The following is a 27,986-nucleotide window of genomic DNA, read 5'->3' on the forward strand; positions in this document are numbered from 1 at the left end:
ACAGGTAACTGTCAGACTTCTTCCCAATGTACTACAGTTCTCCAGTAGTTGGAAGCAATTATTCCTTAGGTCTAAGAGATGCGTATAAAGAATTTGGTTGAGTAATGAAAAACTTGTAAACTTAAATTGCAACAAAAGTTAATAGGAAAGTAGGAATGACCAAGAGTCCAGTATGTGGACAAATCTTTAGGTGCCCAGTAAAGTCGCAAGATTTGGTGTCTGAAAACAGATTCTGTGTATCTTAAATGCCACTGTATTACTGAATTTTAAAAAATAGTGAAGAGCTTTTCACTCTTCAAAGAGCTTGTGTTTAATGTGGGGAGTTAGTTAAATCAGGAACAGTGCTCTTTGCTAACTATCTCGTTGCTTAGTCCGTGAAGCTATTTTGATAAATATTTCCAAAAAATTCGTAGAAAGGGTGTTGTAGGTCATATTTAATTATTTTAAGCATTCATAGAACTCATCGGTTTAATATGTGGGACAAAATGGGTGGGTATCTTGGTGATAGAATAGTGAAGTGTAGACATCCTTGTAAATCGAAATCTGTTTTTAGTATTTTTCGTTTTTTAAGTGAAAGTACAAAATTTTCTGAAAAGCTGCAACTAGTAAAACATTTAGGTTTTAAAGACTCTGCATTCTCTGTAACAGGTGCTTACCTCTCCTGTTAAAACATAAGCAGCCACAGATAATTCATACGTGCATGCATTTACAAAGCAGGGAGGCTCTACTTGTCTTCAATGCCATAGTTGTATGAGTTAACCCAAAGTAAGTTCAGGAGGAAGCGATGGTGTACAGTTTGTGAGTTCTGAAAACGGCTCATGGAGAAGGCTGTCTTGAGGGCTTAGAGCCGAGTTTGTTGAGCCCTTTAATATTCAGAACTCTAATGGAGTCATTGTGGTTAATTAAAGTAAAAGCAAGCCTGTGAGGAGGGGGGTGGGAAGTAATGAAGTTAGAGGCTTGGCATCCCAGCTCTTTCCAACTGTAGTTGGTAGTAAAAGGATTGCAATGCAGAATGAGAAAGCCAGGGATGTTTTGAATAATACATCCTAAACTGATTGAAAAATTAAGCCAGGTCGTTTACTTCCTCAGAGCTTTTATTCTACCAGTACAAATTAAGTCCATACATCTTTTCCCAAAACTATTTATCATACTGTGTCTTTTATTGAGACTGGATAAAACATCCAGAATGCTTTTATGGAAGAACTGAAAGGTAAGGACCAGATGCTGTTTTCTGACTTCCTGGATGTCTGTGGCTCTTTGTGTGCTCACATCCACTCCAAACTGGACTTGCTCTTGCATGAAAACTATTAAGGGAGCCACTAGTTTCTATGTGGTGTCAAGGTTTGTATGTTCCTTAATGTATTCTGCAATCTATATTATTTATAAAGCTTCAAATCAGTTATAACTTTCACATCTTTGTGATTCTGACACAAGGCATAATTAAAAACCAACTTACTGAAAATGAGTTATTTGTTTCTGGGCAAGCTATTTTCATAAAATTACTTGAAGGGGCAAAAGAGGACTACATAAATTGGGAAAGGTTTTTTTTCTTTGTAGTTGAACAAGTACCATTAAATTATTCAAGATAACATCACTTTTAGGTTAAATCACTTTGTTAAATGGCTTCATGGTAGCAATTTGGGTGTAAAAATAGAACAAATTTTGGAGGCATAAACACTAAAGATAAATTTTTATCAGTACTTATAAAGAAAAATCCTTTAGAATGTCATTCTCAAAATTTAAAGCTAACAATGTGAAAATATATAAGGAATAAAAAGATTTAATCTCAGTATGGGATAACTGTGAACAGTTCTCCTTATGCTCTGAAAGAACGTGAGTGGATAAGGATGTAACTCTTTGTAATGCCATATGAATCTGTGCCTTGTAGTCAACCTTGTAAAGCAATCTTTCATTTGCAGTGTGATGTATTGTGGGACTTTGCCTTCTGGATTTAGTAGCATTGTTTATTTGAGTGCACATTGTTTTGCAGGTGTAATGCTGGATGCTTCCAGTAGTGATCTTATATATGAGGACATTGAAGCTCTGATTTATCTAGGATTTTGTAGACAATGACAGGCCCCCAAACTGGCCTCATTAAAGCTACCTGAGGCACTATAAAAAAATGTTTTTGAGCTCTGCTTATTGGTCTTGGTTTATTACATCGATAGTGGAACAAATGGGAATAATTCCTGAAATGAACCAGGCACTTGGTTACCCCTGAGTCTTTAAGACTCCATTTTATTTATTTGCGGCATCTTTACCTCGTTTTAGAACACTGTTCTGTCTTAATTAAGTCTTAGGCAAATGAGATAGAATTGCATTGTGTTTCCATGTGAGACTCAAAGGCAGTGTTGGCAAGAAACTAGTTCCATCCAGTTTTACAGTGTTCTGACCAGCTGAGCATTCATTTAATTGTTCATACCTCATTCTGCTCAACAGAGCTGTTCTTACATTTGGCAAGTGCTGTTTCAATTGTTACTTCTCTCTGTACTGGGAGCCCTGTAAGGGCTTAGCTGTTACTTGTGGCACTGCCTCCTAGTGACTATTCCTTTTCTAAGCCTCAGAATACATAAATAGACATGGGAGTGTTGTCAGGGACACTGGTCAAGCTGATAATAAATGTTGAGAGCTGCTTCTAAGCCAGTGACAAAATAAACACATTGTTATCTACCACTTTTGTGGTACCTCTTCCAAATCATGTTGATGCAAAGATTTAATAAGTTCACTAAATTGTTTTAGTATTAGGATATAATGTCTGAGGGGGCATTCCTTTAAAGCTACTAAAATCATCGTTTTAAATAGATATAATTTAGTTTGATCATTTTTTTTTCCATTTCTGTTTTTCAGTAAAATCGCTGTCTGTAGGTTGCATAATGGTAAGGGTGGGGGCAAACTAGACCTCACCAGCTGTGTTTCCTACGTTAGCTAACTGCCCATCTGCTACCAAGTCGCAGCAGCTGGGGGATGGAGGAGTTGAGAATTCAAGGATAGGACTTGTCTTCAAGACATCTTCCAAAGATGGAAAGTTGGCACATTAAACATTTAAAAGAATCCAGCATTTTAGGTCTTTCTGTATTTTGTGTGTTTTTCATATACTTAAATTGTTCTTCAGTTATTCTTTCTCGTTTTGTAGCACAGATAAAGAATTGCTATACAGAATTCCACTCTGTTATCCTACTCCAGTGTTCTTTATATGATATAACTTCTCTGCTCTTAATAGGGTAGTAGTAAACATCCTGGTCTTTTATCTCTGGTTTTTGTTTTATTTCTTTCAGAAATGAAACTAGTAATATGCCTCATGTGCAAAAGAAGCCCTCTTTTCCAAGTGGTACTCCCTTTCCCCCTTTTATTAAATGGATTTTTTTTCTCATACAATGTAATGTGAATACAGCTTCCCCACTACTCCTCCCAGTTCTTGCCAACTACCTCTTCCATTCAGATTGACTTCCCTTTCTGTCTTTCATTAAGAACGAACTGGCTTCCAAGAGATACCAACAAAGACAGCAAACTATCATGAGACAAAACAAAACCCACCACATCCAAGTTGGACAAGGCAAGCCAACAGAAAAATACAAGAGCCCCAAGAGAAGGCATAAGAATCAGAGATCCACTGGTTCACACAATCAGGAGTCCCATGAAAATAGTGCAAGTGGACCTGGTACAGACATGTAGGCCCCGTGCTTGCTGTTCCAGTCTCCCTAAATTCATACGAACTTTGCTCAGTTGTTTTAGAGGGCTTTGTTCTGGTATCCCCCATCCCTGCTGTCTCCCCTACTCCTGCTCCCCCTTCCATGAGGTTCACTGAGCTCTAAGGGGAGTGGTTTGATGGGAACATCTTGTTTAAAGCTGTGTGCCCCCTTTCTCTCCTCCTCCGTCCCTCCACTCTCTGTCTCTTCCTCCTCTCCCCTCCCACCCCTCTCTCTGAGTAATATCTGGCTGAAGGTTTTTGTATTTGCTCCCATCTGTTACAAGAGGAAGCTGCTCTGATGATGGCAGAGAAAGGCATGATCTAGGACTATAGCAGAATATTACTAGGAATCATGTCATTGTTACTTTTTGTTTTTATTTTTGTTTTTGTTGTTTTTTAACAGTAGTGTTTTCTTTTACTCTAGGGCTCTAGGCTCTGGGCTGTCATATCTTGTCTGGTTCTTGGTTAGCCAAGCAGTACTGGGTATGAGTTTTGTCTCATGGAGTGAGCCTTCTGTCAGATCAGACATTGGTTGGTTATCCCACAGGTTTGTGTCATTGTTGCCCTGGCATACTTCGCAGGCAGTACAGATTGTAGATCAAAGGTTTGGTGGTTGTGTTGGTGTTTGTATTACTCTTTGGTAGCCAGCAGGGTACATTGTTTTAGATACTATAACATGGGGGTGAAGATTCTATGTAGGCCCCAGATCAGCCTCTCCAAGTTCAGTGAGTTGTAATAGTATGTTTTAGCAATGGGGCCTTACTGTCAGTCTATTAAGAGCAACCTACTGTCTTGGCAATAGTCTGGATAGTGTAGGAATTTCCACAGGACTCTGGCCAAAAACTCAATTGGATGAAACCCAGTCCAGTACTGAAAGCTTCATTTGTTGACAAGAGTTAAGAATTTCTAAGCCATTTATGGTGGCTTAGCAGGCCCATAACTCTGTCACTTGGGTGGTTAACTCAGAAAGATTACAGATTTGAGGCCAACCTGTGGGTTAAACTGCATCACAAGACCAAACCAAAAGAGGAAAGCATAGGAAAGGGACCTTAGGAAGAGGGGAGGATAGATTGGTTACAGAGTAGGAAGGGATAAGATAAGGTAGGCATTATAGTAATAGGAGCACTGCATACTCGTATAAAATTGTCAACAAATAAAACTATTAATAAAATGTTAAATGCTAAATGGGTTCTTTTAAAACACAGAAATGTTATGTTTTTATTTTAATATGAAGCTGCCTCAGATCGTCCACAGCATCTATGATTTATCTCATGCTCTGGCAGGGGTGTGACCTTGAAAGTTGAAGATAGTTTACATTTGGAGTTCTGGGAACTCTTAAAGAGGGAATATGAAGTCCAGAGCCTCAAGAGAGGTGGCAGGCGCTGATGCCCCTGCTGTGGCTGTTTGGATGCAGCTGGATGCTGTTTAAGTTGAAGGAATGGATTTACCTCAAGGAACTAGATACCCCGAAACATCAGGAAGTAGTCTAATAATATCCACATTTTCCCCCTTCTAACCTTCTTACTCTTCTACCTAGTGTTGGGGAGTTTTAAAGGGAATAAGGTAGTAGAGAAGGAGAATCCACAAAGTTGCTAAAAGTGGTTTTTTTTTTTTTGGATGGGACATATTTTAGCACGTACTAATATTAATCAGAATTAGTGATCAGAGAAGGAAACTTCTAAGACACATAAGGGAATCAGGAGAGATTTTAAGCATTATTTTCAGGTAGGCTACAGTGTCTAGGGCACATGTGAGTGATCTGGCTTTTGGTAGGAATGTGGACATATAATCTACATGAAAAAGATGTTAAAATGGGTTTTTGTTTGTTTTTGCTTTGTTAAGATGCAGGTAACTAGGTAGGCTTATTTGATTCCTGTAGAATTTCTCCAATCTCGTCAGCCAAGGAGCTTTGGGGAGAAACAATGAAACAGTGGTGGGAAAAGGGACAACAGTTGGGCCAGGGAAATAGCTAAGTGTTGATGGACAGAATAACAGTCTTCTTAAAGGTCATGTTCTTGAATTGAAAATGAAAACCGACAGCATGGCAGCGTGTTTTTCATTTAGTCATATTCAGAGTCTCAGAGCAGACAAAGCAGTTTAGGGTTTACTAGAGCTTAGGTTTAAGGACATAGCAGAGGAGGCTTATTTACTGACCACATTTACATGGAAGGGGTTTTAATGAATGGAGTTCAGTCTCATTAAGAAGATCACTGTGGATACAGGGAAAGGTGGACAAGGGAAAAGCAAATAGAATTAATGAGCCTTAGATAGAGTGAGCTCAATTGTCAAAGGACTTAAATTTGTGACTAGACAAGGTAAGGTGGAACATGGGCGGCATATTTACAAAGTGTGCTTGAAATTGAGAACGTCCAGAGATGGTTGTTATTGTTAAAGGCAAGCTATAGCACATGACCATGCAAGTGGAGAAAACAGCACTGGCAGAGATCTACCTTCTGCGTCCTAATCTCAGTTGGTTAAATTACAAGCTATTAAATCCATCCATGAAGGAAAATGGACTCTAAGTTAATAGGTTTCTCTCCAGGCTCAGGATTTAATGGCAAGATGGTATATGTGGCTGTAAAACCAAAATCAATCACATATGAAAATCCAGTTCCGCTAACTGGATCACAATCAAGACTGCAGCTGCGCAGTAGAAGCCCTGCACAGTTTCTAGGCAACAGATATAGCTTTGGTCCTTGGCTATAGCTAGGCAAAGATTCCTGTGTACACAGAACTCTGGATTTGGTCAGATACAGAAGCAGTCGTGAATGAGGTGCTTGCGGCAGAGGACCTGGGCTGTTGGTTAGGATTCCCAGGAACGTCTTAATTAGAGATCTTACTATGAAGAAGCTCTTCCCCTTCAGGGAAAAGAGGAAGACAGATGATTCTCACAGCCACTCCTCAGACCTGTCCATTAGCCTAGCCAGTACCATGCCCAGCCTGTCCACAGGTGGGGGATATCATCTTCGAGATAAGCCCTTAAAGAAACTCCATAAAGCTGCTTCAGTTGGCAATGTGCAGAAGCTGAAGGATTACCTCGAACGCAAGAAATACGACGTGAATGGGCGGGACAAAAGAAGCAGGTGACCAGAACCTAGGATCTACAGGAGTATTGGGAAGGACAAGCTGGGGCAGCTGACTGTTCCAATCACAGAGAAAGCATGTCAGAGATGCGCAATACTGGATGTCATTCTGCATTTTCCTGAGCAGAATCACCGTCTTTCACAAGCCCCTTAACTCATGAATGTTTGCTTGAGTATCGAGCCCTTCTTCCTCTCCTTTAATTCCTGCTTGCTCACATTATTTTCTCTCTTATTTTTGCTCTTTTGCTTCTTGGTGTGCGTTGTGCATGGCCAGGGTGAGGAAAGGCAATCATCAAGAAGGAAATTACTGTCTTTAAGACCTGGAGAAACCGAAATAAATAACATAGTTTTGTTTAAAGAAACTTGATAATTTTACATAATGCAACAAACTTCCCTGGCCAGACAATGATTGCTTTTCTTCTTTTGTGTTACATATTCAAGTTTTAAAATATATTTTTTATTTGTATGTGTGCCTGAGTTTATGTGCATCATGTCCTTGTTGAGGCCAGAAGAGAGCATTGGATCCCCTAGTTCTGGAGTTGTGAATAATGTAGCAAGCTTATTTACTTCATCACAACTTTCACACCCTGCCTAGTGGTTACATATATTTGCAACATTGGAAACGCCAAAATTACTTGATGGACAGAGAAATACACAATAGGGAGAGATGTCTTTGACACTGCCCTTTCTGTTGGAGATGTTTCTTAAGTTTTTTTTTGAATCAGGAAGAAAATCCCTTTCAATTTAGTAGAGCCAAATTTTCTTATTTGATTTTCAAGTCATTCATTTAGTCTTTTAAATTTATTAAGATAAAGTATAATTAGCATAATTTTCATTAAATATCAACAAAAACGAAACAAATATATTGATATTTAAACCTGCTTGTTCATGGTTGTAATAAATACCTGAGATGTACCTCTAACTTCATGTTTTATTGTATCGATATAGAACACCTTTGCATTTCGCCTGTGCTAACGGATATACAAACATTGTCTCTCTCTTAATTGAGAATCAATGCAAAATTAATGTCCAGGATAGTGAAAACAGAACCCCATTGATTAAGGTGTGTTCCATTTTCCTTCTTTTTAGTGGAGTGTGTTTAGGCATTTATCCTTGTTAAATTTTATTGGTTTTTATGCTTTAAATTATAACAATAAACATTAATTCATGTATCTGAAACAGGAAGTCATCCACTCATTTACTCTTCTTCCACTAGCAGGCAGCAGAGTGTCAACAGGAGAGTTGTGCTACTCTTCTTCTACACCATGGTGCAGATCCAAATCTGGGAGATATTTATGGTAATACTGCTCTCCATTATGCTGTTTATGGCCAAAATATCTCATTAGCCAATAAATTGCTTGACTACAAAGCCAATCTTGAAGCCAAAAATAAGGTGAGCATCTGTGAGAGGACATAGGCATTTTAGAAAGCTACTGAATATTCACTGCAGATAATTCATAGAGCAGAAACATATACTTTAATATATGAGTTTGCCAAACTGAATTGAGAGCAGAATAGGTTATCAAAATCTGCTAATTTCCTTCTTGTAAAGTGTTTGCATTTCATTGTAGACCTTAACCCTGATGTGCAAAGAAACATATTTATCAGTGATAATTTTCAAATGGTCATACCAGATAAGAATGTTTGAGTTCTTTATAAATTAGTATTAACATAAAATAGTAAACCTCATCTTTTAAAGTTGTTTTAACAACATAATCGCAAAAGAGTTGAATTAAAAATTAGTTATTATGCTAAAAATAGCCTAATTCTCCCTTTGAATTTTAGTGAATATAACTGAAAAATAATTATTAAAACAGCATCTTGCTACTTCATTTCAATGATATTCTGTGTATATGATAGTCTTGGAAGTTATTAAATAAACCTGTATAGACATAATTGCATATACATTTGAGATAATGATATGCAAAACTTATATAAATGATATTCTTGACTTGATCACTTTATACCTATGGTTTGCGTTAAGCCTCGAATACAATTTGTATTTAAAAATGTAGCACCTGGACCTTAATTTGTTTAAGACTATTTAAAGTCACATAATTTTAGGGATTGAAACCCTTTAAAAATTAAAATATGCATTCAAGAGTTTCTTATGAACATACTTTTAAAAGTATACTTAAAATTAAAAGCACACACCTAACAGTTATTTAAATAATTATTTTGAAATAATATTTACAGGATGGCTACACCCCGCTTTTACTTGCTGTTGCTGAAAATAATGAAAATATGGTAAAATTCCTTCTGAAGAAAGGAGCCGATGTAAATGCATCAGATAAAAACCACAGGTATAGGTATAATTAGTGAAGCCAAATAGGATGTCACATAATTAGGATTTATTAATAAGAATATGTAAATATGAATATATTCATTTATAGATCTGTGATATTTTAACCACATGGTGTGAGTTAGGGAAAATTACATATACTTTTCAAATGTTATTTTTTTTTTTTTTTATTAACTTGAGTATTTCTTATATACATTTCGAGTGTTATTCCCTTTCCCGGTTTCCGGGCAAACATCCCCCTCCCCCCTCCCCTTCCTTATGGGTGTTCCCCTCCCAACCCTCCCCACATTGCCGCACTCCCCCCATAGACTAGTTCACTGGGGGTTCAGTCTTAGCAGGACCCAGGGCTTCCCCTTCCACTGGTGCTCTTACTAGGATATTCATTCCTACCTATGGGGTCAGAGTCCAGGGTCAGTCCATATAGTCTTTAGGTAGTGGCTTAGTCCCTGGAAGCTCTGGTTGCTTGGCATTGTTGTACATATGGGGTCTCGAGCCCGTTCAAGCTCTTCCAGTTCTTTCTCTGATTCCTTCAATAGGGGACCTATTCTCAGTTCAGTGGTTTGCTGCTGGCATTCGCCTCTGTATTTGCTGTATTCTGGCTGTGTCTCTCAGGAGCGATCTACATCCGGCTCCTGTCGGTCTGCACTTCTTTGCTTCATCCATCTTGTCTAATTGGGTGGCTGTATATGTATGGGCCACATGTGGGGCAGGCTCTGAATGGGTGTTCCTTCAGTCTCTGTTTTAATCTTTGCCTCTCCCTTCCCTGCCAAGGGTATTCTTTTTCCTCATTTAAAGAAGGAGTGAAGCATTCACATTTTGATCATCCGTCTTGAGTTTTGTTTGTTCTAGGGATCTAGGGTAATTCAAGCATTTCGGCTAATAGCCACTTATCAATGAGTGCATAACATGTATCTCTTTCTGTGATTGTGTTAGCTCACTCAGGATGATATTTTCCAGTTCCAACCATTTGCCTACGAATTTCATAAACTCGTTTTTGATAGCTGAGTAATATTCCATTGTGTAGATGTACCACATTTTCTGTATCCATTCCTCTGTTGAAGGGCATCTGGGTTCTTTCCAGCTTCTGGCTATTATAAATAAGGCTGCGATGAACATAGTGGAGCACGTGTCTCTTTTATATGTTGAGGCATCTTTTGGGTATATGCCCAAGAGAGGTATAGCTGGATCCTCAGGCAGTTCAATGTCCAATTTTCTGAGGAACCTCCAGACTGATTTCCAGAATGGTTGTACCAGTCTGCAATCCCACCAACAATGGAGGAGTGTTCCTCTTTCTCCACATCCTCGCCAGCATCTGCTGTCACCTGAGTTTTTGATCTTAGCCATTCTCACTGGTGTGAGGTGAAATCTCAGGGTTGTTTTGATTTGCATTTCCCTTATGACTAAAGATGTTGAACATTTCTTTAGGTGTTTCTCAGCCATTCGGCATTCCTCAGCTGTGAATTCTTTGTTTAGCTCTGAACCCCATTTTTTAATAGGGTTATTTGTTTCCCTGCGGTCTAACTTCTTGAGTTCTTTGTATATTTTGGATATAAGGCCTCTATCTGTTGTAGGATTGGTAAAGATCTTTTCCCAATCTGTTGGTTGCCGTTTTGTCCTAACCACAGTGTCCTTTGCCTTACAGAAGCTTTGCAGTTTTATGAGATCCCATTTGTCGATTCTTGATCTTAGAGCATAAGCCATTGGTGTTTTGTTCAGGAAATTTTTTCCAGTGCCCATGTGTTCCAGATGCTTCCCTAGTTTTTCTTCTATTAGTTTGAGTGTGTCTGGTTTGATGTGGAGGTCCTTGATCCACTTGGACTTAAGCTTTGTACAGGGTGATAAGCATGGATCGATCTGCATTCTTCTACATGTTGCCCTCCAGTTGAACCAGCACCATTTGCTGAAAATGCTATCTTTTTTCCATTGGATGGTTTTGGCTCCTTTGTCAAAAATCAAGTGACCATAGGTGTGTGGGTTCATTTCTGGGTCTTCAATTCTATTCCATTGGTCTATCTGTCTGTCTCTGTACCAATACCATGCAGTTTTTATCACTATTGCTCTGTAATACTGCTTGAGTTCAGGGATAGTGATTCCCTCTGAAGTCCTTTTATTGTTGAGGATAGCTTTAGCTATCCTGGGTTTTTTGTTATTCCAGATGAATTTGCAAATTGTTCTGTCTAACTCTTTGAAGAATTGGATTGGTATTTTGATGGGGATTGCATTGAATCTGTAGGTTGCTTTTGGTAAAATGGCCATTTTTACTATATTAATCCTGCCAATCCATGAGCATGGGAGATCTTTCCATCTTCTGAGGTCTTCTTCAATTTCTTTCCTCAGTGTCTTGAAGTTCTTATTGTACAGATCTTTTACTTGCTTGGTTAAAGTCACACCGAGGTACTTTATATTATTTGGGTCTATTATGAAGGGTGTCGTTTCCCTAATTTCTTTCTCGGCTTGTTTCTCTTTTGTATAGAGGAAGGCAACTGATTTATTTGAGTTAATTTTATACCCAGCCACTTTGCTGAAGTTGTTTATCAGCTTTAGTAGTTCTCTGGTGGAACTTTTGGGATCACTTAAATATACTATCATGTCATCTGCAAATAGTGATATTTTGACCTCTTCTTTTCCGATCTGTATCCCTTTGATCTCCTTTTGTTGTCTGATTGCTCTGGCTAGAACTTCAAGAACTATATTGAATAAGTAGGGAGAGAGTGGGCAGCCTTGTCTAGTCCCTGATTTTAGTGGGATTGCTTCAAGTTTCTCTCCATTTAGTTTAATGTTAGCAACTGGTTTGCTGTATATGGCTTTTACTATGTTTAGGTATGGGCCTTGAATTCCTATTCTTTCCAGGACTTTTATCATGAAGGGGTGTTGAATTTTGTCAAATGCTTTCTCAGCATCTAATGAAATGATCATGTGGTTCTGTTCTTTCAGTTTGTTTATATAATGGATCACGTTGATGGTTTTCCGTATATTAAACCATCCCTGCACGCCTGGGATGAAGCCTACTTGATCATGGTGGATGATTGTTTTGATGTGCTCTTGAATTCGGTTTGCCAGAATTTTATTGAGTATTTTTGCGTCGATATTCATAAGGAAAATTGGTCTGAAGTTCTCTTTCTTTGTTGTGTCTTTGTGTGGTTTAGGTATAAGAGTAATTGTGGCTTCGTAGAAGGAATTCGGTAGGGCTCCATCTGTTTCAATTTTGTGGAATAGTTTGGATAATATTGGTATGAGGTCTTCTATGAAGGTTTGATAGAATTCTGCACTAAACCCGTCTGGACCTGGGCTCTTTTTGGTTGGGAGACCTTTAATGACTGCTTCTATTTCCTTAGGAGTTATGGGGTTGTTTAACTGGTTTATCTGTTCCTGATTTAACTTCGATACCTGGTATCTGTCTAGGAAATTGTCCATTTCCTGAAGATTTTCAAATTTTGTTGAATATAGGTTTTTATAGTAAGATCTGATGATTTTTTGAATTTCCTCTGAATCTGTAGTTATGTCTCCCTTTTCATTTCTGATTTTGTTAATTTGGACGCACTCTCTGTGTCCTCTCGTTAGTCTGGCTAAGGGTTTATCTATCTTGTTGATTTTCTCAAAGAACCAACTTTTGGTTCTGTTGATTCTTTCTATGGTCCTTTTTGTTTCTACTTGGTTGATTTCAGCTCTGAGTTTGATTATTTCCTGCCTTCTACTCCTCCTGGGTGTCTTTGCTTCTTTTTGTTCTACAGCTTTTAGGTGTGCTGTCAAGCTGCTGACATATGCTCTTTCCTGTTTCTTTCTGCAGGCACTCAGCGCTATGAGTTTTCCTCTTAGCACAGCTTTCATTGTGTCCCATAAGTTTGAGTATGTTGTATCTTCATTTTCATTAAATTCTAAAAAGTTTTTAATTTCTTTATTTCTTCCTTGACCAGGTTATCATTGAGTAGAGCATTGTTCAATTTCCACGTATATGTGGGCATTCTTCCCTTATTGTTATTGAAGACCAGTTTTAGGCCGTGGTGGTCCGATAGCACGCATGGGATTATTTCTATCTTTCTGTACCTGTTGAGGCCCATTTTTTGACCAATTATATGGTCAATTTTGGAGAAAGTACCATGAGGAGCTGAGAAGAAGGTATATCCTTTTGCTTTAGGATAGAATGTTCTATAAATATCCGTTAAGTCCATTTGGCTCATGACTTTTCTTAGTCTGTCGACATCACTGTTTAATTTCTGTTTCCATGATCTGTCCATTGATGAGAGTGGGGTGTTGAAATCTCCCACTATTATTGTGTGAGGTGCAATGTGTGTTTTGAGGTTTAGTAAGGTTTCTTTTACGTATGTAGGTGCCCTTGTATTTGGGGCCTAGATATTTAGGATTGAGAGTTCATCTTGGTGGATTTTTCCTTTGATGAATATGAAGTGTCCTTCCTTATCTTTTTTGATGACTTTTAGTTGGAAATTGATTTTATTTGATATTAGAATGGCTACTCCAGCTTGCTTCTTCTGACCATTTGCTCGGAAAGTTGTTTTCCAGCCTTTCACTCTGAGGTAGTGTCTGTCTTTGTCTCTGAGGTGTGTTTCCTGTAGGCAGCAGAATGCAGGGTCCTCGTTGTGTATCCAGTTTGTTAATCTATGTCTTTTTATTTGGGAGTTGAGGCCATTGATGTTGAGAGATATTAAGGAATAGTGATTATTGTTTCCCTTTATATTCATATTTGGATGTGAGGTTATGTTTGTGTGCTTTCATTCTCTTTGTTTTGTTGCCAAGACGATTAGTTTCTTGCTTCTTCTAGGGTATAGCTTGCCTCCTTATGTTGGGCTTTACCCTTTATTATCCTTTGTAGTGCTGGATTTGTAGAAAGATATTGTGTAAATTTGGTTTTGTCATGGAATATCTTGGTTTCTCCATCAATGTTAATTGAGAGTTTTGCTGGATACAGTAACCTGGGCTGGCATTTGTGTTCTCTTAGGGTCTGTATGACATCAGTCCAGGATCTTCTGGCCTTCATAGTTTCTGGCGAGAAGTCTGGTGTGATTCTGATAGGTCTCCCTTTATATGTTACTTGACCTTTTTCCCTTACTGCTTTTAATATTCTTTCTTTATTTTGTGCGTTTGGTGTTTTTACAATTATGTGACGGGAGGTGTTTCTTTTCTGGTCCAATCTATTTGCAGTTCTGTAGGCTTCTTGTATGTCTATGGGTATCTCTTTTTTTAGGTTAGGGAAGTTTTCTTCTATGATTTTGTTGAAGATATTTACTGGTCCTTTGAGCTGGTAGTCTTCACTCTCTTCTATACCTATTATCCTTAGGTTTGATCTTCTCATTGAGTCCTGGATTTCCTGTATGTTTTGGACCAGTAGCTTTTTCCGCTTTACATTATCTTTGACAGTTGAGTCAATGATTTCTATGGAATCTTCTGCTCCTGAGATTCTCTCTTCCATCTCTTGTATTCTGTTGGTGAAGCTTGTATCTACAGCTCCTTGTCTCTTCTTTTGGTTTTCTATATCCAGGGTTGTTTCCATGTGTTCTTTCTTGATTGCTTCTATTTCCATTTTTAATTCCTTCAACTGTTTGATTGTGTTTTCCTGGAATTCTTTCAGGGATTTTTGCGATTCCTCTCTGTAGGCTTTTACTTGTTTATTAATGTTTTCCTGTGCTTCCCTAAGTGTGTTCATGTCTTTCTTGAAGTCCTCCAGCATCATGATCAAATATGATTTTGAAACTAGATCTTGCTTTTCTGGTGTGTTTGGATATTCCGTGTTTGCTTTGGTTGGAGAATTGGGCTCCGATGATGGCATGTAGTCTTGGTTTCTGTTGCTTGGGTTCCTGCGCTTGCCTCTCGCCATCAGATTATCTCTAGTGTTACTTTGTTCTGCTATTTCTGACAGTGGCTAGACTGTCCTATAAGCCTGTGTGTCAGGAGTGCTGTAGACCTGTTTTCCTCTCTTTCAGTCAGTTATGGGGACAGAGTGTTCTGCTTTTGGGCATGTAGTTTTTCCTCTCTACAGGTCTTCAGCTGTTCCTGTGGGCCTGTGTCTTGATTTCACCAGGCAACTTTCTTGCAGCAGAAAATTTCGTCTTACCTGTGGTCCTGAGGCTCAAGTTCGCTCTTGGGGTGCTGCCCAGGGGCTCTCTGCAGCGGCAGCAACCAGGAAGACCTGTGCTGCCCCTTCCGGGAGCTTCAGTGCACCAGGGTTCCAGATGGTCTTTGGCTTTTTCCTCTGGCGTCCGAGATGTGTGTGCAGGGAGCAGTCTCTTCTGGTTTCCCAGGCTTGTCTGCCTCTCTGAAGGCTTAGCTCTCCCTCCCACGGGATTTGGGTGCAGAGAACTGTTTATCCGGGCTGTTTCTTTCAGGTTCTGGCGGTGTCTCAGGCAGGTGTCCTGCCGCTCCTGGGCCCTCCCCCACGGGAGCCCAGAGGCCTTATACAGTTTCCTCTTGGGCCAGGGATGTGGGCAGGGGTGAGCAGTGTTGGTGGTCTCTTCCGCTCTGCAGCCTCAGGAGTGCCCACCTGACCAGGAGGTTGGGTCTCTCTCTCACCGGGTCTGGGAGCAGAGAGCTGCTGCGGGCCGGGATCTGCGGGTCCAAATGTTCTTTTTTTAATCTGTAAAATCAAATTGCTTAATCACATATGTGTACCTTTAAGTTATTATCTTAATTTATAATAACTTTTGAATCTTACGTTGAAGCCAGTGCTGGAGTTAGTGGGAGAGAGAAACTAGGGTACCCAATAGTCCTCCCTGTGGAGATTTGAGGCATCTTGAGAGCAGGAAGCTTCCAGAAGGCAGAGTTTGAAAACCACTGAGTCAGCTGCTTCCTAGTTGAGTGCACGTGTTTAGGTACCTTCCTATGGTCTCTCATTGCTGTGCAGTTTTGAGCAGACCAGTCCAATGTTTTCCATTTTTCTCCATGACTCCCTTAGGGGTAGAGGACCTATGTTTGAGTGGTAAGTTGAGATGAATAAATTTGTTAATGGCTTGCTCCAGAACAGCCATCATGATTGCTCTGATTGTTGAACCAACAAATTCTGTAAAACTTCTTCTTCAGCAAGATGCAGACCTAGCTTGTGAAGATATTTATGGATTTACAGCTGAGGAATATGCTTCATTTAATGGCTTTACTATGTAAGTGACACTTTCAGAATTTTAATAACTATATGAGTATGATTTTGAGATACACAGAGTTTCCCAAAGTGCAACTTTTATAGGCTAATAAAAAGGGGATAATATACAAGCACAAACACTGGAATTCCCAGGGAGTCTTCACCTCTTCCATATATAGAATGAACATGAGTTATCTGTTAGATGAATGACAGTTAGCACGGCAGTGGCATGGTAATGTCGAATATACCAGAACAATGTTCTGGTGCCCACCTACATTTAACTAGAAGATTTGAAGAACAGATGATGGATCTACTCATCCCTTTCATTATTTTTATTATTAATAACATACAGGATGTATGTTATGAGTAGTTATCACTACCATTTTACTATATACTTCACTTTAATGTTTCAGAATTCTGAAGTATATTCTCATTATATTTCTAAGACAAAGAAGTCCATGTATAAACATGTATAATTCTGATTTCTCATAGTCAATGAGAAAATAAGATACAACACACTAAAATTTAATGTATAGATAATTCGTTAACTATAGCTCTAAACTAATGCACTTTTAATTATTTGTTTTAGAGGAAATTTTAAATTACACATGCTTTGTCTGTCTCTCTGTTTTCTATGCACCTCATGGTAATCTCAAACTCTCTTTGTACTCCAAGCTGGTTTTGGGTTAGTGGTCCTCCCTGCACATTCTTCCCAGTGCTAGGCTATAGGATATGTTGTGTATTAAAGCTTCAATGTCATTTTTCCTCATGTGACTGTATAATTATTTGGAAATCAGGCCATTAAATGGGTGATTATGGTAAAATAAATCCAGTAGACCAGGCCCTAATTCAATCTCATGGCTTTAAACAAAAAAGAGCCTAAGACACAAGGTAAAATACAAAAGGAGGATGGTACACAGGGGTCAAGTGATGTGAAGACTCAACAAGAGGACAGGTATCCACAGGCAAGGGGAGTCAGGGGACAGAACTTCTCTTGCCTCTCAGTAGGAACCAACACCTTAATCTTGACCTTCTAGCCTTCAACTGAAACAAAGAAATAAAGAAACAAACACAAACAAACCAAAGCAAAACCTCCTGTTGTAGTCACATGGCTGATGCTTTGTTATGGCAGTCCAATCAAATGAATCCAGTAACAACGACATACAGCCACCCTTTCCCCCGTATGTTCTGAGTGATTTTATTATTCTCACAGATGACTTTTGGACCACAGTTTCTCCTTCACACCTCTCCTTTTGGATCTCTCCTCTCCCTTCAGATCAATCCTTTGTTTCCTTTCCAAAAGCCTAAAAAGATACAGTTATACTGGGTATAAACCATCATATTGGAGCTGTATGTGGTCACTCAGTAGGAGAAAAGGGTCCCAAAAGCAGGTAAAAGAGTTAGAGACAGCTTCAGCTCCCACCATTAGCAGTCTCAGAAGAGCACCAAGCCACACCATCATAAGGTACAAGTGCAGAACCTATCTCAGACCCAAAGAGGTTCCATATGTGTGACTTCAATTTCTGTGAGCCCTTATGAGCCCTGCTTAGTTGATTCTATGGGCCATGTTCTCATAGTATCCTTGATCCTTCTGGCTCCTAGAGTCCTTCCTCTTCATCTTCTGAAGCATTCCCCTGGTTCCTGGCCATCCATGCAGTTACAGGCATTCAGTCCCTCAAAGTCAATATGACAGTTTCTCAGAAAACTGGGAATCAATCTACCTCCAGACACAGCTATACACTCTTTAGCATATATCCAAAGGATGCTCCTTCCCATTTTCCAGGCAGGAAAGATTGTAGGTTTTGTGGTTAGGTTGGTATCTCAGTCCCATGGCTAGGAAACTTGCCTGGTTATAGAAGATGACCAGTTCAGGCTCTATATCCCTCACTGCTAGGGGACTTTTGTAGAATTAGTTTCATAGATTCCAGAGACTTTTCACTTCACTTGGTTTCTACCTTGCCCCCAAATACTCCCTGCCAAAACAGTCATCTCTCCTAGTCCTATCTTCCTCTATCTCTCCCACCCCTACCTGATTCCTCCTGTTCCCATCCCCATCAACCCCCAAAATCTATTCTATTTTCTTTTCCCAGGGAGATCATGAGTCATTCTCCCATCCTTAGGAGTTAACCTTATTACTTAGCCAGGAATACACAATGGAAAAAAAAAAAGCAAGCATCTTCAACAAATTTGAGAGGTTGAGCAATGGAATAAAATCAAAGACCCAGAAATAAATATATATACTTATGGATACCTGACTTTTGATTAACAAATGGTTCTGGTCTAACTGGATAAGAATGTAGACAAATGCAAATAGATTCATATCTATCACCCTGAATGTCCAATAAATGTGTACATACCATGTTTGTCTTTCTGAGTCTGGGTTCCCTTACTCAGGGTAATATTTTCTATTTCCATCCATTTGTCAGCAAATTTCATGATGTCATTGTTTTTTTTAAACAGCTTAGCAATACTACATCATGTAAATACACCACGTTTTCTTTATCCATTCTTATGTTGAGGGACTTCTAGGTCGTTTCCAGTTTCTAGCTATTAAGAATAATGCTGCCTGTAATGAACATTAATTGAGCAAGTGTTCTTGTGGTAGGATGGAGTGTCCTTTGGGAACATGCCAAAGAGTGACATAGCTAGGTCTTGAGGTAGATGAATTCCCAGTTTTATGATAAGCCACCATATCGATTTCCATAGTGGCTGTACAAAATTGCCCCTCACAATCAATGGAGGAGTGTTCCCCTTGTTTCACACTCATGCCAGCATGAGCTGTCACTTGTGTTTATATCTTAACGATTTTGACAGATGTAAGATGAAATCTCAGAGTTGTTTTGCTGTGCATTTCCCCAATGGCTAAGGATGCTGAATATTTCTTTTAAGAGTTTTTCAACCATTTGCGATTCCTCTGTTGAGAATTCTCTGTAGAAAAATGCACCCCATTTTATAAATTGTGTTATTTGGTTTGTTGGTGTCTAGTTTCTTGAATCCTTTATATGCTTTAGATATAAGTTCTCTGTTGGGATGTGGGATTGATGAAAATCTCTTATACTTCTTTAGGCTACCATTTTGTCCTTTTAACAGTATCCTTTACCTTACAGAAGATTCTTAGGTTCATGGGTCCAATTTATTGATTGATGTTCTTAGTGTCTGTGCTATCAGTGTTTTGTTTGGGAAGTTTTCTCCTGTGTCAATGAATTCAAGGCTGTTCCCTACCTTTTCTTCCACCAGGGTTAGTGTATCTGGTTTTATGTTGAAGTCTTTGATCTACTTGGACACGTGCTTTATGCAGGGTGATAGATGAATCTATTTGCATTCGTCTACATTCATATTCAGTTAGACCAGAACCATTTGTTGAAGATGCTTGCTTTCTTTGTTTCTTTTCCATTGTGTATTCCTGGTTTGTTAATCAAAAGTCAGGTATCCATAAGTATATATATTTATGTCTGGGTCTTTGATTTTATTCCATTGCTCAACCTATCTGTTTTTTGTTTTTTGTTTTTTGTTTTTTGTTTTTTTTGGAGCTGGGGACCGAACCCAGGGCCTTGTGCTTGCTAGGCAAGCGCTCTACCACTGAGCTAAATCCCCAACCCCCTATCTGTTTTTATAACAATAACTAAAGATCTGTAGTATAGTTTGACACCAAGGATGGTGATACTTCCAGATGTTTTTTTTTATTATTATTAACTTGAGTATTTCTTATTTACATTTCGAGTGTTATTCCCTTTCCAGGTTTCCAGGCAAACATCCCCCTAATCCCTCCCTCTCCCCTTCTTTATGGGTGTTCCCCTCCCCATCTTCCCCCCATTGCCCCAACAATCACGTTCACTGGGGGGTCAGTCTTAGCAAGACCAAGGGCTTCCCCTTCCACTGGTGCTCTTACTAGAATATTCATTGCTACCTATGAGGTCAGAGTCCAGGGTCAGTCCATGTATAGTCCTTAGGTAGTGGCTTAGTCCCTGGAAGTTCTGGTTGCTTGGCATTGTTGTTCATAAGGGGGTCTCGAGCTCCTTCAAGCTCTTCGAGTTCTTTCTCTGATTCCTTCAACGGGGGTCCCATTCTCAGTTCAGTGGTTTGCTGCTGGCATTCGCCTTTGTATTTGCTGTATTCTGGCGTCTCTCAGGAGCGATCTACATCCGGCTCCTGTCGGCCTGCACTTCTTTGCTTCATCCATCTAGTTTAATCCAGATGTTCTTTTATTGTACAGATTTGTTTTAGCTTTCCTGTGTGTTTTGATTTTCCATATGAAGATGAGATTTGTCTTTTCAAGGTCTGTAAAAAAATCTGTTGGAAGTTTGATGGGAATTACATGGACTCTGTAGATTGCTTTGGAAGGATAGCAAATTTTATTATGTTAATACTACCAATCCAGGTGCATTAGAGATCTTTCCATCTTTTGATATATTCTTCAATTTCTTTCTTCAAAGGCTTGATATTTTTTATCATACAAGTCTTTTTGGGTAAAGTTTCCCCAAGATATTTTATATTATTTATGGCTATTGTGAAAGGTGATGCTTTCCTCATTTTTTCTCATCTGGTTTATCATTTGTATATAGGAGGACTACTGATTTTCTTTTTTGAGTTAATGTTGTATCTAGTCAATAAAAGTGTTTATCAGTTGTAGGATTTCCCTGGTAGAATTTTTGTGGTTACTTATGTATACTATCATATCATCTGTAAATGATACTTTGACTTCTTTCTTTTTAATTTGTATCTCCTTGATCAACTTCAGCTGTCTTGTTGCTATATCTAGAATTTTAAGTACCATATTGAATAGATATGGAGAGAGTGGTCAACCTCTTCTTGTTCCTGATTTTAATGCAATTGCTTTGCATTTCTTTCTGTTTAATTTGATATTGGCTAAAGGCTTGTAAATTGCCTTTGATATGCTTAAATGTGTCTTATCTCTCCAAGGATTTCATTATGAAAGTGTGTTAGATTTTTGTCAAAGACTTTTTCATCATCTACTTAAATAATAATTTGGTTGTTTCTTTTGTTTATATGGCGGATTAGATTGGGTGAGTTTTATATGTTGAACCATACTGCATTTCTGGAAGGAAGTCTGCTTAATCATGGTGGATGATCTTGATGTGTTCTTTGCAAATATTTTATTCAGTATTTTTTGTATTAGTGTTCATGAGGGAAATTTGTAATTCTCTTGCTTTGTTGAATCTTTGTGTGGTTTGGGTGTCTGGGTGGGTGACTGTGGCCTTAGAAAATGAATTTGGCAGTGTTCTTTTTGTTTCTATTTTGTGGAATAATTTGAGGAGAATTGGCGTTAGGTTTTCTTTTAAAGTTTGGCAGAATTCTGAACATCTTGTTCCTAGGATTTTTGGGTTGTGAGATTTTTGACTGATTCTATTTTCATAGGGGTTATAGGACTATTTACAGTTTATCTAATCTTGATTTAACTTTGGTAAATAGTATATATCAAGGAAATTCTTTATTCCTTCCAGATTTTTCTAATTTTGTGGAGTACAGGCTTTTGAAGTAAGACTTAATGATTTTTATGGATTTCCTCAGTGTCTGTTGCTATTTCCCGTTTTCTGATTTTGTTGTTTTAGACATTGTCTCTGTCTTTTAGTTAGTTTGGATAAGAGTTTGTCTAGCTTGCTGATTTTCCTGGAGAGCCAAATTTTTTGTTTCATTGACTCTTTGTAGTATTCTCTTTGTTCCTATTTTATTGCTTTTAGTCTCAATTTGATTGTTTCTTGCCATGCACTCCTCTTGAATGATGTTGCTTCTTTTGGTTCTAGAGCTTTTAGGTATGGTGTTAAGTTACTAGTATGAGGTCTCACTATTTTTTATGTAGGTAGTTAGTGCTATGAGTTTTCCTCTTAGCAGTCCTTTCATCATGTCCCATAAGTTTGGGTTTGTTGTACACTAATTTTCATTGAATTGTAGAAAGGCTTTTCTTCTTTATGTTTTTCTCTACCACCTTTTTTCATTCAGTAGAGAGTTGTTCAATTTCTATGAGATTGTAAGCTTTCTGTTAGTTCTGTAGTTGACATCCAGCTTTAATCCATGGTGTTCTGAGATGATTTCAGGGATTTTATCAGTATTACCTTATATATTGAGACTTGCTCTGTAATTGAGTTTGTAGTAAATTTTGGAGAAAGTTCTATGAGGTGAAAGGAGGCATATTCTTTTGTGTTTGAGTGAAATGTTCCGTAGATATCTGTTAGCTCTATTTGTTTCCTAATGTCTATTATCTCCAGTATTTCACTGTTTAGTTTTTGTCTGGATGACCTGTCCATTTATGAGAATGGGATACTAAAGTTTCTCACTAAGAATGTGTATTTAAGCTTTAAATATGTTTCATTTTCTTTTACAAATGTGGATGCCCATTTATTTAAGGCATTGATGCTAAGAATTTAAAGGTCATCTTGGTCAATCTTTCCTTTGATGAGTGTGAAGTGTCATTCCCTATCTCTTTTGGTTTGGTGTCTATTTTGTTAGATATTAAAATGGTTGCAGCAGACTGCTACTTATGTCCGTTTGCTTGGAAAATCTTTCCCCAGCCCTTTACTCTGAGGTAATATTTCTCTTTGAGGTTTGTTTCTTGTATGCAGTAGATACATGGGTCGTGTTTTCACATCCATTCTATTAGTCTGTGTCTTTTTTTTTTTTTGGGAAATTGAGTCCATTAATATTTAGAGATGTCAATGAACAATGATTGCTAATTCCTGTTATTTTCTTGTTGTTGCTGTTGGTAGTGTGTGTGTGTGTGTGTGTGTGTGTGTGTGTGTGTGTGTGTGTATTTCATAATAGCTAGTTTCTTACATTTATTGTGACTGAAAAGTCTTCCTGGTTATAGTAGTCTGGGCTGGCATCTGTGGTCCCTTAGAGTCTATAGGACATCTGGTAAGTCTCTTCTAACTTTCAGAGTCTCTGTTGAAAATGTGGGTATAATTCTAATAATAATAATTTTATATGTCACTTGGCCTGTTTCTTTTGCAGCTTTTCATATTCTTTCTTTGTTCTGTATATTTAATGTTTTGACTTTCTTTTCTAATTCAATTTATTTGGTGTTCTGTGAACTTCTTGTACTTTTGTAGACAGTCTTTCTTTAGGTTAGGAACATTTTCTAATACAATTTTATTGAAAATATTTTCTGAGCTTTCCTCCTCCTCCCCTTCCTCCCCATCCCCCTCATACTTCTCCTCCTTTTCCATTCCTATTATTTTTAGGTCTGTTCTTTCCATAGTATTCCAGATTTCCTTGATGTTTTATGTCAGAAACTGTTTTAGGTTTAACATTTTTCTTGACTATTGTATCGTATCCTCTATACCTGAGAGACTCTCTTCCAACTCTAATATTCTTCTGGTAATGCTTGCATATGTAGTTGCTATTTGTTTAATAGATTTTCCATTTCCAGGATCCTCCCACTTTGTGTTTTCTTTAATGATTTTCATTTCCATTTTCAGGTTAAAATGGTTTTACTTAATATTTTTTGCCTGCCTGCTGATAATTTCTTGGCTTTCTTTAAGGGATTATTCATTTCCTCTTTAAGGCTGACTATTACCTTCTTGAAATGGTCTTGGTTTAAGACCATTTTTTCTTGTGTATCTGCTGTGTTGGAATATTCAGAGCTTGCTGTAGTAAGATAGCTGAACTCTGGTGGTGCTGTATTGTCTTGGAAGTTTTTGATTGTGTTCTTATGTTGATCTCTAGGTGACTGAGTTTGGGGTAATTAATTATAGGTTTCGGTACTGATTTCTGACGTTGTCTTTGTTAGATGGATGTTGTTTTTGCCCCTTGGTTTTTGTTTCTTCCCTGGTCTTTTGACTGTAGTGGCCTACAGTTCTGGTAACCAGTAATTCCTCTGGGCCTCTAGGGAGCTTCTACCACCCCTGCCTGTCCTCTGGGTTTCTGGAGTTCTGGGAATTGGTATGGCTTCTAGTAGAACAGGAGCTGTATGCTGGGCTATGGTGATGAGAGGTGGGAGATTTTAAGGGAAGGCTGGGAGGCTCTGAGCCTATGAGTGATTTTTAAAGATATATTTGCAACAGGGATGGCAGAGAGGTGGAGCACATGAAATGAAGTGGTGCCTATTAACATGGAGACTTGAGAGGGAAATGTAAGGGGAAACTCTGGAGAGGGAATAAATTTAATAATTACTAGAATTTTTATGAATTTCACAATTTATGTATATTCTCTTATGTCTAGGTATCATCAGTTAATTGCCAATAATGAGAAAAAGAAGAAAACTGAGCAAACAGCTCACTGAGCAGTTTTTCTTGTCACTTTATATTTTCTTTCAAGAAGGGAAGCAGCCTTTTCCTTTCAAAGCAGTACCTAACTATGGAATTAAAATTTTCCTCTCTTTTAAAATCATAAATCATGTTGAAGATCTTCATTAACATTTTCTGATAACCCATTTAATAAAAATTAAAAATTCTATGATGAAATTCTATGGTCTATGGTCTTTTGAATTGTTGAACAGCAAACTTTTTGCATTTATACAAAATGTTTGGAAGATATAAAAATACCATAAAATGTTAGTTTATTAGACAGATATTTTTGAATAAACACTGTTGGCAAGTAATGTAATAAAGTCATGAAGTAAGATTAAAAATTAAGAAATAGAGGAAGTGAATTTACCTGTATGTACAAAAATGATTTTGGTATTCATTTCAAAAGTAAATATAGATATTTAGGTCTGTAAATCACACACATATACAGACACACACATCTCTCTCTCTCTCTCTGTGTATATATTTATCTAACTAATAAGTATATATATATAAACTTATATACATATATATGCATATGTATACTTATGTATATGTATACTTATTAGTTAGATAAAGTATTAAGTCCAGGAATTATTTTCTGTCTTTCTTCATTAATCATGTTTTGTACATCTACAGTACAGAAAATAGAAAAACAGCTTGCATAAAGAAATCATGCTGCTAACAGGTGACTATACTATTCTGCTTTTGATTGATGTGACAAAATACCCCACAGAAACAACTGAGAGGAGGAAGGATTTATTCCCCTCCCCCAACCTCTAGTTCAGTGAGTTCAGTCATCCTAATCGGCTCCATTCTTTCTGGGCCTATAGAACGTGAGAGTAAAACTACATTAAAGGAAGAGTTTAATATTACTTGCCCTTAGACCACTAACTCAATACTTCACTCTGAGTGACACTGAAACACCAGAAGGGAGAAAAACCACCTACCAGATCTTGGCATTAAGGTAACCGATATTTAATTTCCAGTGAAGTTTCAGTCTGTGGTCCCTAAATGAAAGCACCTCCTGGCCCTCATCAAACCCAGCCCCTGCCCAGAAGATATTAATGAATGTTGGGAGATGTTCTAGGATGTCAAGACCAGAGAATAATTATGCTAAATAGCCAGCATATAGCACAAACCTTTGAGAAACTCTAAGCTGATCCAAAGCAGCAGTACTCCTGAGACTGAGACCCCCAGTCTATATTCTCTACTACAGGTTGTGAGAAAAGGGAAAAGCAGAAGGTTCCAGTATTCTTTGTGTTCACTGAGTCAGTGTTCTAGAGTCTTTACCAATTGTGTGTATATATGCTGTGCCTCTGCCACTGAATGAAGGAAGAGTGATGAACCCATCAACAAAGGCTAGGATGACACAGCAGCTAAAGGACACTGAAGGAAAATTCTGGCATGAGCATTAAAGGAGACGGAGTTTCTCTGAATCTTGCAGCCCACACTTTCTCAATTATAAAGATTAATTCACGATAGATGGGACGGCATGGAGAAGTCACTAATGTTAGGTTATCATTAGTGGGGAAGAAGAGATTTGAGCCTGAAGATGTGGAATTTCGACACAGGACATAATAACAACTGTGTGTGATAGAAAAAGAATCATGTATTTTTCTATCCTTTTGAGAAAAAGCATCATTGAACTTTTGCTCCTGGGGAATACAAAGATGCAGGTAGGATGCTAAGACACCTGGGCTGACTTTAACTATTTAAGCTCAGCTTCTCCATTGTTTTAACACTTCCCTGCACTTACATTTCAAATGTTTCAACCCTTTCCTGGTTTCATCTACTGAAACCCCCTATCCCATCCTCTGCACCCTGTTTAATGAGGGTACCCCCCCACACACACCTACCTCCCTGCACTGGCATTCCCCTACCCTGGGAAAATGATCCTTCACAGGACCAAGGGCTTCTCCTCTCACTGATGCCCGACAAGGTCATCCTCTGCTACATATGTGGCTGGAGCCATGGGTCCCTCCATGTGTACTCTTTGGTTGGTGGTTTAGTCCCTAGGAACTCTGCGGGGTCTGGTTGGTTGATATTGTTCTTTCTATGGGGTTACAAACACCTTCAGCTCGTTTAGTCAATTCTCTAACTCCTCCATTGGGGACCCTGCTCTCAGTCCAGTGATTGTCTGTGAGCATCTGCCTCTGTGTCAGGCTCTGAAAGAACCTTTCAGGATACAGCTATATCAGGCTTCTATCATGCACTTTTGGCTTCTATCTCTTATATTCTCTTGCTGATGCTTACATCTGTCATTCCTGACCTCTTTCCTAGGCTTTCCATTTTCCAGAGTTGCCTTCCTTTGTGTTTTCTTTATTGTTTCTACTTTCACTTTTAAGTTTTGGACCACTTTTTTCAATCCCTTTACCCATTTGATTGTATTTTCCTGGATTTATTTGTTTCTTCTTTAAGGGCTTTTACATGTGTTTTTCTATTTTTTTTTCAGTGAGTTATTTATATCCTCCTTAAAGGACTATATAATCTTCATGGGATAGAATTGTAGGTCCACTTCCTGGTTTTCAGGTGTATTGGTGTATCCAGGGTTTGCTAAGGTGGGAGAACTGGGTTCTAATGAGGCCAAAGCATAATGGCTTCTGTTGCTTATGGTCTTGCGCTTACCTCTCACATATGTTATCTCTGGTGTTAGCTGGTCTGGGTGTCTGTGCATGGTGCCTGCCTCTTGTGTCCTTGGGTTACTGCAGGTCTCAGATAGGCCTGTGGCCCTTTCTGTAGCAGACCTCCTATGAGGCCTTCAGACTGTGGGGTCTTCACAAGGGCATGTATGCGGATGACCTGTTGCCCTGGCTGCAGTGGCTCTTCTGGGAGGACTTCAGACTGTTGGGTCTTCAGAGGAGCAGACAAGCTGGTGATCTGCCCCAGCAGAAGGAGCCGGCCAGTCGGAGACTGGAATTCGGGGTTTGTGGGGGGTGATAGGTCCCGAGACCACTGGGCTCCTTGGAATTCCCAGTGGCTGTGGATGTTTGGGAGGGTCCTTTACCAGTTGCCCTGCATGCAGCAGACCTCCTGGGAGGCCTTCAGCCTGTGGAGTCTTCAGAGGAGCTGAAGTGGAAGTTTCTTCCTCATTGAAACTTTGGGATTGCTTCCTGCCACCACAGCAAGCTGACTAAACCAGGAACCTGGAGGAGAGAGTCAGAGCATGTGACCCATCATTCGCACAGCTCCCAGGAGAGATACTGTTTGTTCCACACTTGGATGGCAGACATGTACGTCCTTTCATATATTTGTCCCACAGCAGTTCAGTCATCAGTGTCCTTTACCATGAAACAGAGCTGCTATTCCCTTACCAACAAAACTTGCAAGAGCTTGTCAGCTCTACCACATGCATCTCACTTGCTGTGATTTGCCTCGGTATTTCCTAGTAAAATAATTTTCCTCACAGAAGATACCTTTAACAGCCACCAGGGGAAAAAACTTCCATAACCTGTTGCATAACATATCTGTTATACAATAAACACACAAAATGTGTGTTATATAATAGCTTTTATTCTGCTGTTCTTTCAGGGAAGTAAATGCTTCTTATGCAATTTATCACTTTTTTTAAAAGAGCAGTACTGATAAT

At 38.7% G+C, this 27,986-nt stretch overlaps 1 protein-coding gene across 5 annotated transcripts; it reads left to right on the forward strand.

Moving 5' to 3' along the window:
- Positions 1-95: 95 nt before the first annotated feature.
- On the forward strand, positions 96-24,574 carry Ankrd7 (ankyrin repeat domain 7). 5 transcript variants are annotated; one of them, XR_005503309.2, is made up of 6 exons: positions 96-6,771; positions 7,720-7,834; positions 7,988-8,164; positions 8,968-9,074; positions 16,103-16,179; positions 24,333-24,390. XR_005503309.2 is itself a non-coding variant. In XM_006236119.5 (6 exons), the coding sequence occupies exons 1-6, from the start codon at positions 6,530-6,532 to the stop codon at positions 24,391-24,393; spliced, it is 837 nt and encodes a 278-aa protein (XP_006236181.1). In that variant the 5' UTR covers positions 96-6,529; the 3' UTR covers positions 24,394-24,574. The 5 variants fall into 5 exon arrangements, 4 of the variants coding, with proteins under 4 accessions (XP_006236181.1, XP_006236183.1, XP_063142679.1 ...); XM_006236119.5 differs by having other exon boundaries at positions 7,991-8,164; positions 16,042-16,179; positions 24,333-24,574; NM_001192012.2 differs by having other exon boundaries at positions 6,421-6,771; positions 16,042-16,179; positions 24,333-24,574.
- Positions 24,575-27,986: the final 3,412 nt, after the last annotated feature.

Source organism: Rattus norvegicus, chromosome 4, assembly GCF_036323735.1.
Source record: "Rattus norvegicus strain BN/NHsdMcwi chromosome 4, GRCr8, whole genome shotgun sequence".
In the NCBI taxonomy this organism is placed as follows: domain Eukaryota; kingdom Metazoa; phylum Chordata; class Mammalia; order Rodentia; family Muridae; genus Rattus; species Rattus norvegicus.

Bases quoted from the DNA above. Each gene is read 5' to 3' on its own strand.
- Ankrd7 (NM_001192012.2), top strand. From the start codon at position 6,530: ATGAAGAAGCTCTTCCCCTTCAGGGAAAAGAGGAAGACAGATGATTCT. The intron at 7,835-7,987 runs GTGTGTTCCATT...TTCTTCCACTAG, and splicing joins ACAGAACCCCATTGATTAAG to CAGGCAGCAGAGTGTCAACA. The intron at 16,180-24,332 runs GTAAGTGACACT...TCTTATGTCTAG, and splicing joins TCATTTAATGGCTTTACTAT to GTATCATCAGTTAATTGCCA.